Source organism: Psammomys obesus, unplaced genomic scaffold (assembly GCF_907164565.1).
Source record: "Psammomys obesus unplaced genomic scaffold, mPsaObe1.curated_primary_1811, whole genome shotgun sequence".
Classification (NCBI taxonomy): domain Eukaryota; kingdom Metazoa; phylum Chordata; class Mammalia; order Rodentia; family Muridae; genus Psammomys; species Psammomys obesus.
The window spans coordinates 10681108-10700620 of NW_026596051.1; the positions used below are offsets into that span (position 1 = coordinate 10681108).

The 19513-nt window shown below is 42.3% G+C and overlaps 1 protein-coding gene across 1 annotated transcript in view; it reads right to left on the bottom strand.

Annotated features, from left to right (window-relative positions):
- Abca13 (ATP binding cassette subfamily A member 13) overlaps window positions 1-18727 on the bottom strand; it is a 463272-nt gene extending 444545 nt beyond the window's left edge. The window contains 1 exon segment of the mRNA XM_055624041.1: window positions 18659-18727. Coding sequence (XP_055480016.1) covers window positions 18659-18727 — 69 coding nt within the window.
- Between the last annotated feature and the right edge of the window lie 786 nt (window positions 18728-19513).

Below are 19513 nucleotides of genomic sequence, written 5' to 3' on the forward strand. Positions count from 1 at the left end.
AATTACCACCTAAGGATTTTTTTTCAAGCAGGTAAAAGATGTAAATCTACAGATAATAAACATGCAGTACTATGAAGAACATAGACACACCCTGAAACAGTATGTGGGGAGACGTTTGTACATACCACATGCTTGTGTGTACACACCACTCTAGCACTGGACACACACAGCATATATACATGTGTATACACGTGCACATCCCATGTGCATATACACCCATACATGTTGTCCTGGTTGGAATTTTTTATCTTTACACAAGCTACAGTCATTTGGGAAGAAGAACTCTCAATTGAGAAAATGCTTCTATAACATTGACCTATAATAGGAAAGTCAGTCTTGATTAATGGTTGATGTGGAGAATATAGTTAGAGGGTGTCCTCCTCAGTCTCCATGTTCCCTGCTACTAGGAGTCGTCTGCTACTAGGAGTCGTCTTAGCTGAGACTCCTAATAGCGGGGACCATGGAGATTGAGGAGGACACCCTATAACTAGGCAAGACTCCTAGTGGAGGGAGGAAAACAGTAACACATGCAGAAAAACTTCAATCCAAAACTTACCCAAAACTTTCCCAAGACCTGCAGGGACAAAGACAGAACAGATAGAGCAGAGATTGCGGGAATATCCAACAAATGCCTGGCCCAACCCAAGACCCACCCCATGGAAGAGTGCCCCTGACACTATTACTGATACTCCACTCTGCTTGCAGACAGAAACCCATCAGAGTTGCCCTCCGAGAGGCTCTACCCAGGAACGGTTCAAAACAGATGCTGCATTGGGGGAAGCATAAGGAGTCTAGTGGAAAAGTGGAAGGAAGGATAAAAAGGACCTAGAGGTGACAAGAGCTCCACAAGAAGACCAACAGAGCCAAATCACCATGGCTAAGAGGGGCCTGTGGAGTCTGAAGCACCAACCAAGACCATGCATGGACTGGACCTAGGTCCTCTACATATATGTAGCTGATTGGTAGCTCAGGCTTCATGTGGGTCTACTAGTAAGGGGAGTTGAGGCTGTCTCTAACATGGACTCTGTTGCCTGCTTTTTGATCACTTCCTCTTGAAAGAACTGCCTTCCTAGGCCACAGGAGAAGAGGACAAACTCAGTCCTCAGGCGACTTGATGAGATGGGGAGGGGGGGCTCGCCTTTTCTGAGGAATAGGGAAAAAGGGGTTGGAAGGAGGGTGGGACCGGGAGGAGAGGAGGAAGGGGACTATGATGGAGATGTAAAGTGAACAATTAAATTAATTAATTTTTAAAAAATGCTCAAGTACACAACAAGGACATTTGTTCAACCACGTTCGTAGCAGCTTTATTTGTAATAGCCAGAACTTGGAAACAACCCAGATGTCCATCAACGGAGGAATGGATACAGAAATTGTGGTATTTTTACACAATGGAATACTACTCAGCAATCAAAAAGGAGGAAATCATGAAATTTGCAGGCAAGTGGTGGGATCTAGAAAAGATCATTCTGAGTGAAGTATCCCAGAAGGAGAAAGACAAACTTGGTATATACTCGCTTATATAGACCTACAAGATATGATAAACATAATGAAATCTACACACCTAAAGAAGATAATCAAGAAAGTGGACACAGGCGAAGGTGATTAATCCTCATTTAGAAAGACAAATGGGATGTGCATTGAACGTATGACAGGAGTCTCCCACAAAAGGCATCTGAAAGACTCTACCTAGCAGTGTTTCAAAGCAGACACTAAGACTCATAACCAAACCCTCGGCAGAGTGCAGGGAATCATATGAAAGAAGGGAAGTTAGTATGATATGGAAAGGATAGAAGCTCTACAAGGACCAAATATATCCGGGCACAGGGTCTTTTCTGAGACTGACACTCAACCAAGGACCATCTATGGATATAACCTAGAACTTCTGCTCGGATGTGGCCCGTGGTAGCTCAGTAACCAAGTAGTTTTCCAAAGTAAGGGGAACACGGACTATTTCTAACAGGATCTCAAGGGCAGGCTGTTTGACCCCCCCCCCACCCGGGGAGGAGCAGTCTGTTAGGCCACAGAGGAGGACTTTGCAGCCAGCCCTGAAGGTACCTGATAAAACAGGGTCAAATGAAAGGGGAGGAGGTCCTCCCCTATCAGTAGACTTGGAAAGGTGCAGGGAGGAGACCAGGGAGGCAGTGCAGGGTTGAGGAGGGAATGAGGGAGCGGGATACAGCTGGGACACAGAGTTAACAAAATGTAACTAAAAAGAAAAATAAAATTTAAAAAAAAAAAAAGAAAGAATAGAGCAAGGCAGAACAAGATTTTACAGAAGGTGAGGTCAGCGAATAAGGAAGGTATGAAAAGCAACCAAGCTGCAAGTTGTAAAATGAAACTCGCATCCCAGATAGCCCCATGTATACAGGTCATGAGCAGTGTCACCGACATGAGGACTCATTTGCGTACACAGCGCCAACACACAGTCTGCTCACAGCAGAGATTTCTCCACCATGTGTTTAATTTGTTGCCCTAAAACCCAAGATCAGCCAATAAAATTAATTGTTCCAATCCCAAAAAAAAAAAAAAAAAAAAAAAATGTTGATGTGGAAGAGTTCATCCCACCTTGAGAAGTGCCATGCTGGGTATATGATTTGGGGTTGTATAAGAAATAAGGGTAGGAAAGCCATGAGGAGCAAGTCAGTAAGCAGCACTCTTCCATGACTTCTGCTTCAGCTGCTGCCTCCAGCTTTCTGTCTTGAGTTACTTCCCTGACTTCCCTCAATGAAGTTACTTGGAAGTGTTAAATGAAATAAATGCTTTCCCCCTCAAGTTGCTTTTAGTTGTGGTGTTTTATCACAGCAATAAAAACACTAAGAAACACATGCACACATCCATACCTACACACACAGACACTCACACTCACCAACACCCCCAACACACCACACACACACATGGGGGGGGGGGTCAATCTCAAGAACAGTTCAAGAAAGACACTCATCAACAGTGTAACTAGAATCACCAAAAACTTAGCTCATCAACAGCAAGAAATCAAAATTCAATTAAGTCTTTCTTTGGACTGCTAAGATGTTAGTTGATTTAGGATAGTGTCACAGAGAAACTACAGCTCAAGAATACAAGAAACGAGAATTGTAAGAAAAATAAAAACTGGGTTAGCCTGTTGCCAGACACACTAAAGCAGAGTTCAAACCACGTGCTGGGATTAAACCGTTTGAAAGACAAGGATTCCAGTATTTTCTTTCAAAAGCTATCTGCAGGTAGTATTTGGGATGTGTAAAATTAACTATAAAGAGGCAAGATCGCCAAGAGTGAGGAGATGAAGCATACATAGTAGGTAAATAGTAAACGAATCACCACATAAATTACCATCACCATCACACAAACAAGAGTTAAGACAAGTCACTGAGAGAACACTACAAAAAAAAAAAATTCAACATGAAAAACTTCAGCAATTTACAGTAAGGACTAAAAATATATGTGGTGTATTCTTCATAGTCTAATACAGAGCACTTGACAAAATTAGGGAATGAAAGTTCAACCAGCCACAAAAAGAATAGATCAGCTGAAGAGAAAAAATGAAAATAGTTTTAATTTTAGCAGAAAACTAAATATGTGTAATTTTACATGATATGTAATTTTGTTCAAAGACAGCAGAATATTTAAATCAGTAACAAATGAGCATTGATAAATCATAAAAGTGTCACAATTTCTGCCCTGACCTCTCAGTTCAATGCAAACCTGTATCCATACAGTACAATAGCCACCAAGCAGAGCCCAACAAATACATTTGTCTGGGATTGCCTGTTGGTGTACTTAGTGAGATATTTCTTAGATGTAGTTAGTAGAATAAAGACCAAAAGTATCCAGAAGAGCTTGTCCTCAAATATGTCAAAGCCTTGTATAAAATAATAGTAAGTTAAACAACGTGCTCTTCATTTAACAACAGGCAAACTGACCTTTGAGGTGAATAGATAGCCCAGGAACAGAGCCATGCAAATCTGAAAATCTGACATTTAAAAAAAAAAAAAAAGCTGACTGATCAACGAAAGAACTTGCTATTCAACAACCATGCCATATGACTGTCATCTTGAAAGCTAAGGTGGGAGACAGGGATGGAGGAGTTCCTGCCATATAGTACACTGAACTAAATGGGAGAAAAGGAAAAATAAATAAAAAAGAAACATGTGGAAGAAAACTGAAAGCATCATATTGGTGTCTTCAGACAAAAATTTCTTAAACTACCAAAAAAAAATATATAGTAAGGCCTATTAAAATGCCATCTGTGTTCTTTAGAAAAAAAAAAAAAATGATGGACTCATTTGCTTGCTCACTAGAAACCCCAGAAGTGGTGGCGCACACCTTTGATCCCTGCACTTGGGAGGCAGAGGTGGGCGGATCTCTATAAATTTGAAGCGAGCCTGGTTTTCAGAGCAAGTTCCAGGACAGCCAAGGGTACGCAAAGAAACCATATCTCAAAAAAACAAACAAAAAAAAAAGTAAAAAGAGAAGAAAGAAAGAATAAATGAATGAATGAGTGAGTGAGTGAATGAAATTGAAAATAAAGCATGCATCATGTCAGGCACCATTTTACAAACTGGGGAAACAGTGAACAAAGTAAACAGAGCCCCTGCTTCAGAGAGGATAAAATGAATGACTAAATGGAACATCGTCGATACAAAAACTTGGAAAAATTCACAATGCCCCTAAGTCCAGAAAGTTCAAAGCAATGACAGGACATCACCAGTGGAAAAATACACACAATGGAATTTTGTTTCATGTATAAAATAATTATATTATTGCATAAAATTTCCTTCAGGATGTATGTAAAAATTTCAATAAAAGATGAATAAATTTTGTGTTTAGATGAGACATTTAGTTCTTTCCTCAAGGATCACATTATATGTACATGAAAATCTTCTAAACTCTGGAAAATATCAGCAATGTGAAGCATTTCTGGGGGCCCAGGTATTTTGCATGCATTTTATTACATCTGCATCTGTGAAATGAAAGGAGTCAGATTATTCAGGGCACTTAGAGATAAAGAAAACTAAGCCCCTCCTAGGCTTCCCTGCCCCCGCGTCCTGGGCCATCTCCAGGCGGTACACAAGTTTCAAGATGACCAGTGGGATGGGCTTCACTAACACCTTAGAAACCATGAGGTAATTATTTTACCTGGTGTCCTTGAACTGACTCATGATGGAACCTGGACAAAGCTTAGAGGCCCGCGGAGCACACAAGTAAATGTCCACCTCACAAACCACCCTCAAGACTGAGCCTCAAGACATTTTTAAATCCTCCAAGAGGCTCGTGCAGCATGTGGCTTGGGATACAGTTTAGAACACAAAGGATAAAGGGCTTTGGTGTACAAAATAAAATTGCTGAAGAATGAAGAAAGAAACGAGCTCCTTTGAAAGAGAAGCTCGTGCCAAGATCTCATTGGCTGAAGGAAGGGGAACCATCCTAAGTTTAGAATATCAAGGAAGCAAAACACATAATTAGTTTGTTACCCTAGACTTTGAAAACAAAGATTTCTGCAGTAAACATGAGTTCTACTATGTCTGTTTGGGCTGCTTAGCACCTCCCAGTGCCAACGTCTTAGAAGTAGTGACTTTTCCACAAGTGTTTTGCAGCCTTTGCCATTGTTGCTTCAGAAAAGCCAATCCAGCACTCACACAGTTCAAATAAACTAAAAGAAAATCAGTACCAAATGCCACCTTCAATTGTGGGCACATCACAGCAGGTACTGTGAGGCAAGGAGCTGAGACACTCCAAGAGCACAGAGGTCCCATGCCAGCCTAAAGCTGCTTCTTCAAGAAAAACCTTTACAAACCTTGATGGCAGTTGGACACTGAGAAAAAGGGAAGTTGACAAATGAAGTCTTTCTCCTTCCTTTTTAAGTAATTCTATTGAAAAACAATCATTTGTCTTCTGACAGTCATTAAACATTTATTTAGCACTCACTGTCAAACACTGAGCTATAGACTCTGGCCTTAAAGAAGTAAACAAGAAACAATTTCTTCCCTTGTGCATGCAAGAAAAAAAAAATAAAGCAGTAATGTGTACCCTGGGCAAAGATTCTCACTGGTAAGAATTGTCTAGAGACAAGGAAGCCATGTGTCTTCAGATCATAACTGTGTGTTCTAGGGCCAAGGGCTCACACTAATTATGAAACAGGAGAAAAAGTTCTAGAATATTGTCAAAAGTATTTCTTTATTGTTCTAGTTGCTAAAAATAATAATAATAGAAACAGAGCATAGGTCATTAGCAAATACATAGGACATATCATTTTCAATGAAGCATTTTTAAATTGTCCATTAATGTGGCCAGAGTTTGGGTGTATGAAGGTAACACCTTTATTGTCATAGCTGAGTTCAGTGAGCAGAAGGGAGGATGAGCTTATAAAAAGTGAAGAAGATACCATAGGATATACAAAATTTGATTTAACAAATCGGGACAACAAATCTAAAAAGCAGAGAAATGCATATATGTAATCACCAGGCTGGAAATGAAGCTAGTGGATTTTTCACCTTCATGAAAGTAGATCTGGAACAAAATCCATCCTCAAAATGGAAAACTAAATAACCTATATTATACCGCTGTAGATGGAATAAATCACAAGCACAAACTACACAGGGCAGCAAGAGTTCAACATTGGATATGTCAGCCGGCATCATGTGACCTGTTCAATCCTACTAGGAAGAAGTGGGGCAGCAGGCAGCACAAACCAGAACAGAAAGTTCCCTTCTGGTTACTATACAGTAACCATCTGTGTTACTATACGGAAAGGTCACTGAAAGCATGCCCAGCATCTAGGTAATACTTGGCACAACATATATCAAAGGGCTAGAGAGTTGGCTCAGTGGCTAACAGCACTTACTGCTCTTAGAGGGGACCTGAATTTGGTTCCTAGCATCCCTATCCGGTGTCTCACAACCACCTGCAACTCCAGTTTCAGGAATCTGATGCCCTCTTCTGGCCTTTTAGGGCACTGCATTCACATGCACAAGGCACATACAGACACACATATATACATGGAATTAAAATAGTAAAAGTAAATCGTGTATGTATGGCATGCATGTATATTTGAAATACTTATATATTTTACATGGAACATGATAGGATATCAAGATTCTCCTGGAAACAAGACTGTGTCTTCATGACAGAACTCATAAGACTAGTACCTTAGCTCCATCTGCAATGGCGCAGGCCAAGGTGTGCTATGGATCTATAGTTGAATAGCTCATCCTGTGAAGGCCACCATCTTCAACCCTTGTATTTATTTATAACAAAGAGTCTCCTGACTCTGATAGCTTGGGGGCATTCTGTCCTACTTGACTCACTTTAGTCTTCATCAGATAAACTCCCTAAGATTTCACTCAGTGCTGTTCACTAGAAGAGGCAGGAAGGGTCTGCCTGAGCTCTGCTTCAGATAGATCCAGGTCTCTCGGTGCAGACTCTGCTACTTCCCCTAGGATGTGCCAACAATGGGCACTTCCCTCTCCCTGGCCTCAGCTTCCTGAGTCTGTGAAATGGGTAGAAGAGTTGTGAAAATCCAGGGCTAAAGTTCATGATCAGCTTGGAGAAAAGGCACATGGATGCCATACGGGTCTGGGTAGTGTGACAATAAAGCAGGTAGCAGATGCCAGAGCACAGAGAAATGCTTTTGGTCAAAGAGAGCACCAGTCACTGGCATGTAATGAGCATAGGAAAAACGTGCCTTTTAGACATGTAAACATAGCTTAGTCAGTATCCCCACCACACCCATGGCTGCATCTGATAACCAGAACTCAGTGACATCACTCACTCAAAATAACTAGACACAGTCCTAGACCATGATGACGCATGCTGGACAGTATATACGCAAACACCAAGAGCAATGCTCTGCTCTGCACATCGGAGAGATGGCACCTTGATCTGCACGGTGGCGGGAGAGTCTCTCCCAAGATCCTGACCCTTGAATCAGAGAATTCTGCTAGAGGCTGGACCTGACCTTCAGCTAAGACATGCCACATGGGTGAACAGGCTTGGAAGACAGGCTGAGGACCGTAGTCAGGAAGTTAGAGCGTGAACATTGTGTGACGACCCTCGGCGTAATAAAATACAGCTTTTGTTTTACTATGTATCGACCTTCTTGTTTGTGACATGGCTTCTACCTCAGGCCTTCTGCTCCCTTTGAGCCATACTCAGCCACAACTCTCTAGCTCGACAACGACTCTCAGTGCCTTCTGTCACTTCCCTCTCATTCCTAAGGAGTGCTACTCTCCTGACAGGAAAGCACCATTGCACACAGGTACAGCCGTCCTCAGAGCTCCAGACTGTGGCCGAAAGGACAGCACATGCTAGTGAGTCATGCAGACCAGACAGTATTCCTATATTCCCTGGGACTGTCCTGGGTGCCTGGCACAGGAAAGCCATAGCTAGGCCCACATAAACTCCAGACCTAGACAGGGTTGTAGCATGCACTTACGATCCCAGCATTAGGAGAGTTGAGGCTGGAGAATCATGAATGTAAGCCCAGCCTGGGCTACATGGTGAGAATTCTTCTCAGTGCAACAAAAATAGGCCTATCTATGCCAAATCCACAATTACAGCAAGGAAATCCCATGTTCTGTTCTTCAGAAGCCTCCATCCTACACAAAACCTTTTGGTGGTCTTTGCATTTTCTCTCCAAGGTGTTGATGATGACTTCAACAAGAATGGCATAGAGAGGAGGGGTGTGTGTTTCATTTTTCCCCCCTGGCACACAATCAGATGGGTAAGAAATGAATCACAATGGCTAGTACTTGCAAAGCAGTCATTTTCTATTTCTTTAGAAGGCTGAAGATTCTTACCCTCAGGCCAGGGGGTAAGACCCAAAAGACACCTACAGGGGTGTCTACACCCAAACTACCTGAGACCCTTTCTTCCTACAGGCATTCCCTCGCTCTCCTTCAAAGATTCATTTTTCTTGGCTAGCAGTTTGTGTGTTGACTTGTGCTTTGAGAAAAGGGATGGGAGGAAAACAAGGCCAAAATCAAAGGATTAGAAGCAAATTAAGGTCAATCAGAATTGAAAGGGCCCTGCGATCCCTTGATTATGAATAGAACAGCAAGGAAGCTCAATGCATACCTGCTCTGGGCTCTAAAACCACAAAATGTGTTTGCTTCTCAGGAACTGGATTTCTGCACTGCTTTTCCCAGGTTACTGAGACATACCCAGATGATATGCAGTGGCCTCAATGACACAACAGTTTCCTCCCCAGGGTCAAGCAGTGAAAACAGCCTAAGACCACAGCAGAACGCTGGAAGTACTTTTTAATGATCTTCTTATCTATTACATGGGCACAAGATTATCACCCAAATGTGTAAAGAGAGTTCAGACGGAGCTTCAGACTATTATGAGACATCCAGATATGAATGTAGCTGGCTAATACGCTATCTATGAGACGTAATTATGGAAAATGAACAACTTCTCCATATCTATGGGGACCCATGAGAATAATGAAAGGGAGAACACGCTGCTCTGAGGACCTCCTATCTCTCACCCTGATCTTGTTCAGCAGCGTGTACATCTGGAGCTCTTCTAGGGTGGCTCGCTGCTCGGATACAAAGCAGAAAGTTCTGAGATATGTCAGCAGATAACCATTTAGCAGTGCCCATAAGGCACTTAGGCCTGACTGACTGGGCCCTGAGAATGGGTTGAGCCTGGAGAACACCTGTGCTTAGATGTGGATTCTGGTACCTACCGATATGTCTGAAAGAGGAGGACTGGCCATTGACATAATAGCCACCGTGGCCTAAGCAAAAATCATCTAATCAACATCTACGCTAGTCCCCTGGACAGTGCTCAACAACCATCAGAAAGATGTGATTAGGGGCAGAGAGGATTGTGAGAGTTGGACAAAGCTGACTGACCCCTGGGACTTGTGGCGAAAAGCTGAGAACAGCCATTGTGCTATTCTCTGAGGAGTTACAGTGCCCAGAAAATTCAGCAGACTTTGTCCAGTCTGTCTACTCAAATACTACACAATTACACTCAAATACTACTATTCTGCTGGGTGTCAGACCTCTAGGTCATAGTTGCTCACCTTTAAACCTTATGATATTGTTAGCTAGAATTTGGCAAGAATCAGAATCATGGGACCCCCCCCACCCCTGCCAGTCTATCCATTGGGAAATTCCAAAATCTAGGAGAGGAAAGATGTTGTAGTTTACTTTGTGATGACTGGAGATTTTAACTTATTCTTAAAGAAGTAGTGTTCTTTGTTTTTGTTTTGTTTAAATTTTGAGGCAGATTATCCTTGTACAACACAGGCTGGCCTTGAACTCACTAGGCAGCAGGGGTGCTACCATTCTTGGAGAGAAGTCGAACTCTAAGTAGCAAACATCTTCCTTTACACCCAAGTGAGTTAAGTAGAGCATTCCTCCATGTAGAATTGTGATGCCTAGAGATTAAGTTGTGCTATTTAAATGTACCAAATTACCCAAGGTATGGCTTTATCTCCTGAGACAGCGCTTGTTCTAATAAAGATGGAACCCCAGCCTCAGCCAGGCTATCACTGGGGCTGTCCCCTGCTGCTCCTAGGGTGAAGAAGTCCTTACCCCCACTCCCCAGCACACCACGGTGATTTTATTTGGAAACAGGATCATTGGACATACAATTTTGTTAGAACAAAGTCATACCAGAATAGAACGAGCTCTGACCCCATGTGGCATGCCCTTTCCTTATGAGAGAGAACTCTTGAATAACACAGAGGGGATGATGAGAAGAGACACGGGAAAGGCCGTGTCTACATTACTCCTCAGAGAGGCTAGCCTGCCCACCCTCAACCCTGGGCTTCCAGCTTCCTGCTCTGAAGCAACGCTTTCCTTTTTACCCCAATCTGGGTGTAGTGTTTTGTGCGGCAGCCTAAGCAGGCTCATACAAGCCCCACGGGCAAGCATGGATTCAGCCTAACTGCCCTAAAGCAAGATCACAGGCTCACTCCTGGAAAATCCATCTTGATGGGAAATATCTTTTGCACCATCAGGGCACAGCAAGACTCCTAATCCACAGAATACCGGTTTCAGGACTGAGACTGCAGCAGTGAGCCTTAAACGCTGTTATTCATTAAAGCCACTTACAGGTCAGTTCACTTGAAGCATATCCAATGTCTGCTGATGTTCCGTTTGAACATTTGAACCTTTGAGGTACTTTCCAATGAAAGCGTATTCTGAGGTTTTAAAAGATACACAACTACAGCATCTTGTCGGGAATGGTCTTTCAAGATCAAGATTTTATATTTTTTTGTTTTTAACCAACCTGACTAAGAGTTCATATGCTTTGCCAATGACCCCCTGGTACCTGCTAACAGAACCTTAAGTCAAATATATTTGGCAGGAAACCTTGAACTATAACTTCTAACTGCACAAAAATAGTAACAAGAATAGAATCAGCCTCTAAGATAATATTTAAAAAAAAAAGATGATCTGTCCCACTTCTGGGCTTTATATCTATGGTTGTTTTCAGTTTCAGAAAAATGCAGAAAATTGAGGTCAGCAAGTTTTTTCCAAAAGAAAGTTATGCTCCACACCGAGTCAGGTTGAAGCATCGTGGAACTCAGGGGTGGATGAAAATCTCAAAAAAGAGATTCTTTTTTACATGAAACAGATACACAGAACACACACATAAAATGTCTGAGGTTTAAGGGAAACTTGAAAATGTGTGGCCTTCCTTACTAAAGGGAAAACCTTTTTAAAGAATGTTTTAAGGGTTACACCTTAAGTAGGTGATTCAGAGTTAGAGATGACAGAGGAGGAGATTCAGCCTGCTTAAGGCAGGCTGATTAAGAGCCCTCTAATGAAAACAGATCTGAACTGTGTGTTAAGCATAGAAGCTGCTATACTGGCACATCCTCATAGACTTCTTCCAAGCCATGCCTGCAGGAGGAACATGAAGAAGACACCATAACTCTTGTCTGAACCTAACACAAAGTATTTGTGGTATCACTATGGCTTTTTAAACCAACAACCCTGAGAATTGTGTATTAGAGGGGCCTGAGGTCTGGGATATATGTCAGGGGGTTTCTGTGTTGAAAATTACAGAGTAGAAGGACATTTCCAATATAGCTTTATCCTTTATTGCCTGTAGTTGAGAATTAACTGTAAGGTTTTTTTAAGAAATACAATGTCTGTGTATTAGCTCTCTGTTACTATAAGAAAGCAACTGGTACTCATGTTATAAAGAGAAAAGTTAATTTGATTCACAGACATGAAGTTCTGGTCAATGATTAGTTGGCCCTATTGTTTCAAGCCTGTTGTGACACCATATATCATGGAAGAAATTTGTTGTGGAGAAAAACCACTCACCTGATCATAATTCATAAAGCAAAGAAACAGAATAAAGGACTGGGATTTCACAATCCCCTTTAAGAGCATGCCTTCAGTGACCCAATAACCTCTCATAGCTTCCAGCACCATGGAACCATCCCACAAACCAAGCCTCTTCCCCAGGAGATCTTACAAAACAGTCAAGGTCCAATGTGCTCTGCTTATATACCACATGACACATCAATACTCACAACTAACCAAAGTCTTCAGCAAGACTATCCAAACTCAACCAGCTTTGTTAACTCTCATTAGCTGATAAGTTATCAAGATCCCCTCCAGTGGGGGTAAAAGGAGGGAGGTTAGCAGTAACCATTAAGAACAAAAATCAAGATGTATGAGGTCCGACAGCAGTGACCCCAAGAAAGATCAACAATCAGGTTGGGCAATGTTGTCATCCATAGTAAACAGAATGGGCTCAGCTACTCTCTAGACCACATCAAAACAGAGAATATTAAAAAAAAAAATTATGACACTCCCAAGAAGCAACGCTTGATGAATTAGTTACTTACTTTATTGCTATGACAAAATACCTGACAAAAGAAATTTAAGAAAGCATTTGTTTTGACGTATAGTTTGGGGACATACAGGCCACAGTGGCAAGGAAGGTAGAGTGGGACCAGGAGGCATCTAGTCACATTGCAACCACAAGCAGGAAGTATAGAGTAATGAATGTTCATACTCATTTCTCATTTTTTTCCTTCTTTCTTAGTCCAAGACCCCAGTCTGTGGAGCATCATATTTAGGATGAGTCTTCCCATTTTTATTATCTTAATCTAGATTACCTCTCACAGATATGCCCAGCGATGTATTTCCATGATGATTCTAGATCCTATCAGGTTGACATCATGATTAACCATCCCACTCAGTTACCAATATTCTTATTTCATTTTTAAAGTTATAAGTAATGAATTTAGTTCCTGTTTAGTTCAGATAAATAAAAGACAAATATATAAATTCATGCATAGATACTGGAATCCAGTGGTGTTGATGAGCTTGACAGAATCTATCTATGGACACTCCTGTGAACAGCATCCACTTCCATCAACATGCCCAGAATCAATAGGTCTAGGAAGCCTCCTCCTAGAAAGCTAATCAAAGAAAATTGTTTCCAAGAAGATGTACCTGGGTCTGAAGAGATAAGTGTTGCCAAGAAGATGTACCCGGGTGTGAAGAGATGAATCCATTGTTAAAGAGTTTTCTGTGCAAACATTAAAACCCTAATGGCTGCATCCCCAGCATCCACATAATAAAGGAAAAAAAAAAAGCTCACTCAGAAGAGGAAATAAAATAAACATATGAAGTAGATGGAGGGAGGAAACTGGGTGGGAGGGGAGCAGAGAGGGAAAAAAGGGTAGGGACGAGGTGTGGGGAGAGCGAGGTGGGAAGACCAGGGAAAAGAACAGAAATGGGAGAGGGCATCTCTGGTACAGGAGAGGCTCCCAGGAGTCTATGAGAGTGATCCTAGCTGAGACTCCTAGCAGTGGGAGATACGGAGCCTGAAGTGACCACCTCCTGTAGCCAGGTGGGACTCCCAATGGAAAGGGAGACACCAACCCACCCATAGAACCTTTCACCCAAAATTTGTCTTGCAATACCTCTAGGGATAAAGATGAAGCAGAGATTGAGGAAACTGAGATTGGTGAATCAATGACTGGCCTAACTTGAGACCTACCCCATTGGGGAGAGCCAACCCTTGACACTATTAATGACACTATGCTTGTGGACAGGAATCTAGCAGAACTCTTCTGAGAGGCTGCACCCAGCAGATGATGAAAACAGATACAGAGACCCACAGTCAAACAATAGGTTGCTGGGGAAGTTTTGTGGAAGAGTGGGAGGAAGGACAGAGAGAGCCAAAGGGGTCAAGGACACCACAAGAAGACCTACAGATTCAACTAATCTGGGCCCAGGGAGGCTCACAGAGACTGAACCAACAACCAAAGAGTAAGCATGGGCTGGACCTAGACCCCCTACACGTATGTAGCAGACGTGCAGTTTGGTCAACATATTGGTCCCCTAACAATTGGAGGAAGGGCTGTCTCTGACTCTGTAGCTTGCCTCGGGGATCTCCTTCCCCTAGCTGGGCTGACTTGTCAGACCTCAGCGGGAGAGGATGGCTTAGTCCTGCTGCAACTTGATATGCCAGGAAGGGTTGGTATCCCTTGAGGGGCCTCCCCTTCTCTGAGAAGAAAGAAAAGGGGAATGGGGGGAGAAGGCATGAGGGTGGAACGGGAGGAGAGGAAGGAAAAGATTGGGCTGCAAAGTGATTAAATTTTAAAAAAAAATAAAGAAAAGAAAAAAAAAGGTAGGCATAGTGGCTTACACTTGTAATCTTAACACAGGTTAAGAATAGGAGAATCCCTGGAGTTTGTCAGCCAACTAGTCTTGCTGAATCAATGAGCTCCAGGTGTGAGACCCTGTCTCAAAACCTAAGGTGTGGAGCACTAAAAAGACACTAATGTCAATTTCTGATACATGTGCACACACACATACACACATACACACACACACCAAATAAACAGAAACACATACATATACCACAAATGCAAAAAATGTGCATGCATGCACCAAGGAAATAGTCAAATAAGTTATGTGCATCCAATGATAAGCTATTATGCAATAAAACCATTGGATAGGAAGAGCATACGTTAACTTTTTAAATGTTAGGCTTCGATGCTTAATGAGAAAAGGAAAGTCTATGACATTAACAACCAAAATACGTGTATTGGAAACAAGCACGTGAATCATGAAAATGGAATTTCATTGCATTCAAAAGGTTTCCTTGTTCTTATAATAATGCTTATGCAATAAATAAAAACTCAAAAGTAATAAAATGAGTGGCTTTAAACATAAAATTAGACTTCCGATAAACAATTATTCAAGAGTAGTAGAACCTTAACTATCATAAAGATAAACATTATCAGAGGGAATGAGGGAGAGGCTACAGCTGGGATACAAAGTAAATAAACTGTAATTAATATTAAATTTTTTAAGAAAAAAATAAATTTTAAAATGGTAAACATTATCTATCCATTATCTTTTTATTTTTTTTAAATATCTATAACAAAATGCTCTTTCAAGAAACAATGGGGATTGGAAATTTGTCTCAGTCATTAAAAATCAATATTGCTCTTCCAGAGAACCTGTATTATCAACTCCAGAAGACCGGATACCCTCTCAGGCCTCATATGTACATATCTACAGAAAGATTCACATAATTTAAAAGTAAAATACCTAAGCATATTTGCGCACACCTTTAATCTCAGCACTTGGGAGCAATGGCAGGTGGATCTCTCTTAGTTCAAGGCTGGCTTGGTCTACATAGTGAGTCCCAGGACAGCCAGAGCTATGTGAGACTAAAACAAAACAAAACAAAGAAACAAACAAAAATCTTCAAATTTAAATAATGGACCTATAATCATAAAATAACCAAAATAACCAAATGAACAGATTCTTAAGTACATGTAAAATACACAAATAATACAAATACAAACAATGCCAAGTTCTTATCCACTGAATAAATGTTTATTTGAAACTGTTTCTTCACTGAGATTGGATGTCCCCATCTGTTCCAACGCTTTATTTCAACAATGTAAAAATCAGAATTTACAGATCACCACTGGAGAAGAGGAAGCTAGGGAAACGAGGTCAGCTTAAAGACATTCACCCAGAGGGGCCTGCCCTCAATATTTCCACTGCAATTGATTAAGAGATGTGAGCACATTGCCATCCTTTTGCCTGAGATTCTGTTCTGACCTGTTCCTGGTCCTGAAAGCTGGTCGCCTAGAGCTCTACTAGCCTCTCCTCCTCTCAGAGCCCACACCTCACGTCCTAGATGGCTAAGCCACTAGCTCCTTTCACACTGTGCTGCGGTAAGAGTCACTTCCCCTCGTCTAAGGGCTCTGTCGTGAGAATATCAAATACACTCACCTTTCTGGCCATCTCACAGGGAAGAACTCCAACTAAGACAGTTGCGTGAGTCAACTAGTGAATGGCAAAGCCCAGTTGGGAAGCTGCACATTCTACATGGTTTCCTATGTCCTTTTACCTTTGTTTTGTGAAGAGCAGTGATACAACAGGTGACTTTGTGCAGCTACCATCTCCCCCTTGCACAGACACCTGTGGGTAGTAGTTCCTGAAAAGGTTCATATAATATTCTATTGGGTATTTGGTTGGTTTTCTCAGATCTGATTATAGTCCCTGGAGCCAGTTCACACTTGTCTTGTGGCCCATGGTAAAGACTGTATAAATGCAATAAGCAGGTACTTTAGTCCTTCTTTTACTAATTCATCTAAAGATGTGGTTTTTGTTGTATCATTATCACCATTGTCGTGATTATGGGTGTTTTAAGATCATGGGTGTTTTAAGATAGTACCTCCAGGGGTCCTTTCTGAGACTGATACTCCAACCAAGAACTATGCATGGAGACAACCTAGAACCCCTGCACAGATGTAGCCCATGGTAGCTCAGTCTCTAAGTGGGTTCCTTAGTCAGGGAAACAGGAACTGTCTCTGACATGAACTCAGGGGCTGGCTCGTAAGTGACCAACTCCTAAAGGGGCAACAGCCTTATCAGTCCACAAAGGAAGACAATGCAGCCAGTTCTGATGAGACCTGATAGACTAGGGTCAGATGGAAAGGGAAGAGGGCCTCCCCTATCAGTGGACTGGGAAAGGGGCATGGGAGGAGATGAGAGAGGGACAGTGGGATTGGGAGAGGATAAGGGAGGGGGCTACAGCTGGGATACAAAGTGAATAAACTGTAATTAATAAAAAAAATAAATGTTTAAAAATGAATAATAAAAGATAGTGCCTCATACAGATCAAGCTGATTTTGAACTCATTATGAGCAGAAGATCACCTTGAATGCTTTTATCCTCCTCCCTCTGCTTGCAAGTGCTGGAATTCCAGTTGTGCAGGAGCATGCCTGTCTCAACCAAGGTTTTTCGGACACGTCTCATGTGCCTGGCAGGGCTCTAGAAGCTGTGTGCATATTGTAAACAAATGGAAAAAAAAATGTTCTGCTCTCCCTGATGGTGCACATTCTAGCCCAGGACCCACAGGCAATCAATAAGTAACTCTACAGCATATTATAGAAGATAAATACTGATGAGGAGAATGAGCTGGTGAGAGACGAAGTACAAGGGGTCTCCATTTTAAATAAGCAGACACCAAATAAGTAAACACATGAGCGGAATATCTCTGTTGAGGCTGTTTTTCCACAGCAAGGACTGCTGTGCAAAACTACCACTAAGAAGTGAGGGAGTCTGAGTGCCACCAGCCACTCTGTCAGTAGGCTGTTGAAGTTAACAAATTCACATATTCAAAAGAAAAAGAACAGTGTGCCCATGAGAATCCAGCTTCCTCTGTAACTCTGTTTTGTGGGAAGACAGGTATCCATCCCAACACTTACATATCAATGAAATCCACTGTTCATAAAAGGAAACCACATTGGCAGAGAAAACACATCCACAGTACATCAGAAGCCTGTGTCTCACTTGCTCATCTCTGATATCAAAACTTTTGAACAAATTCTCAGCTGCATTCTCCTGATCTTCAAGACTCAGGACAGAGGACCCTTCCTTTAACTCTTGGCTTTATCACGAGAAGAGTGGGAGCACACTATGCTGAGGGAGCAGCCAAATGGAAGTCAGATGTCACGACAGGCAGGTCCACGGCTGAGACATTTCAGCCGCTGAGGCTTACTCATCAAGAATGAAGGACTGTTCACCATGACCAGACTTCATTAAAATACACATTTAGAGGATTTTTTTACCAACTGAGATATTAGCACAAGTTTGGTTTGCACAACTCCAATGTGCTCAGGAAAGCTTACGTGCTGTAAACTAATACAGTTTTGAGGGGGGAAAATGTGAATTAACACTGAGACAGGAAGTCATAGACTAACACTGAAGGGTGTGTGTGCGAAGCCCAATTTTTTGCTCTCGGTCCTTGGGCTTTAGAATCAGCATCCACAATATTATGTCTATGCATTAAACATTTCTGATGCTTTGTTCCTTAAGCCAGAAGGTTTGAGGCTCAGTTTTTTTTTTGTTTTGTTTTGTTTTGTTTTGTTTTTAATAGCAAATGCCCCAAATGTCAATTCTTCAAGCTCCACTTGTCACTTTATTTCTAAATTAGCCCTTCTCTGGCAAGACTCTATTCAGCAACAGAATGTCCGTGAGAGGCCGGCAACGATGGACTGTAGGATAGGTTCTGATGAGAAATTACCCTGCAGTCCGGGTCCCCTGTGCATGCTGGCACAGTTCAAGAAATCAGGGGAGGTCGGATCAGACCCCAATCCCTACCCACTTCTCCCTCCCAAAGCCCTCTGGAAATTCAGAACACTTACTGGGTGCCGGAGTCTGCAAAGCCAGTTCTTCCATAGCAGAGCTTGGAACTGGCGCCAGGCATGCCCCATGCCGGCTGCTCCCTGCTCAGTTCAGGAAGTCAGCTTGCAGGGTCGCTGCTTATATCTGCCGGGCTTCAGCAGAGGCATGTGGCCTATTAGCCAATTCTAACAAAAGTCAGTGATGCAAGAGAGACTATTGGTGACTTGAATACTGCAGGCATCAAATGTCCCCTGGTGTTCTGCCTCTGTTGAGAAATCTTATCTTTTCACTAGTTGTGTTGTGTTGGGGAGGGTTGGGCTCTAAGGAGCTGCCCTAGGGGCCCTTCCTGAACATAAACAAGGAGCATGCCCATCGTTTCCCCGACCACACACAAGGGCACGTGCAGGAGAGACAAGGGCCACGTTTTCCACTGACCTCCCTGATGTAAGTGCTTGAACTCTGTTTTTCTCCACTTTCCAAAACTGTCATGTATCACATTAGTTTATCAAGATATTTATATTTTTGTAGCCCCACAACAGACATTTGGGAAAGAAAAAGTGTGGGCAGAGGTTGATTCTCATTTTGCTACCGAACTCCTATTGAGCACTCTGTCCTCAACCTCTATCTACCAGGAGGACTAGGATGATTTTCAGAGCAAATAACAAGCTGCTCACAGGAGATAAGTATAAGCATGGAAGGATACAGCAAGCCTAGGGTTACTCCTGAGCTCCGTATAACCCCTGCACCCTGTATTCTCTCTGCCTTTCTCTGTGTGTCTCTCTCTGTCCCCCTGTGTGTGTGTGTGTGTGTGTGTGTCTGTCTGTCTGTCTGTCTCTTTCTCTGTCTGTCTCTCTCTCTTTCTCTCAGGGGGGGTT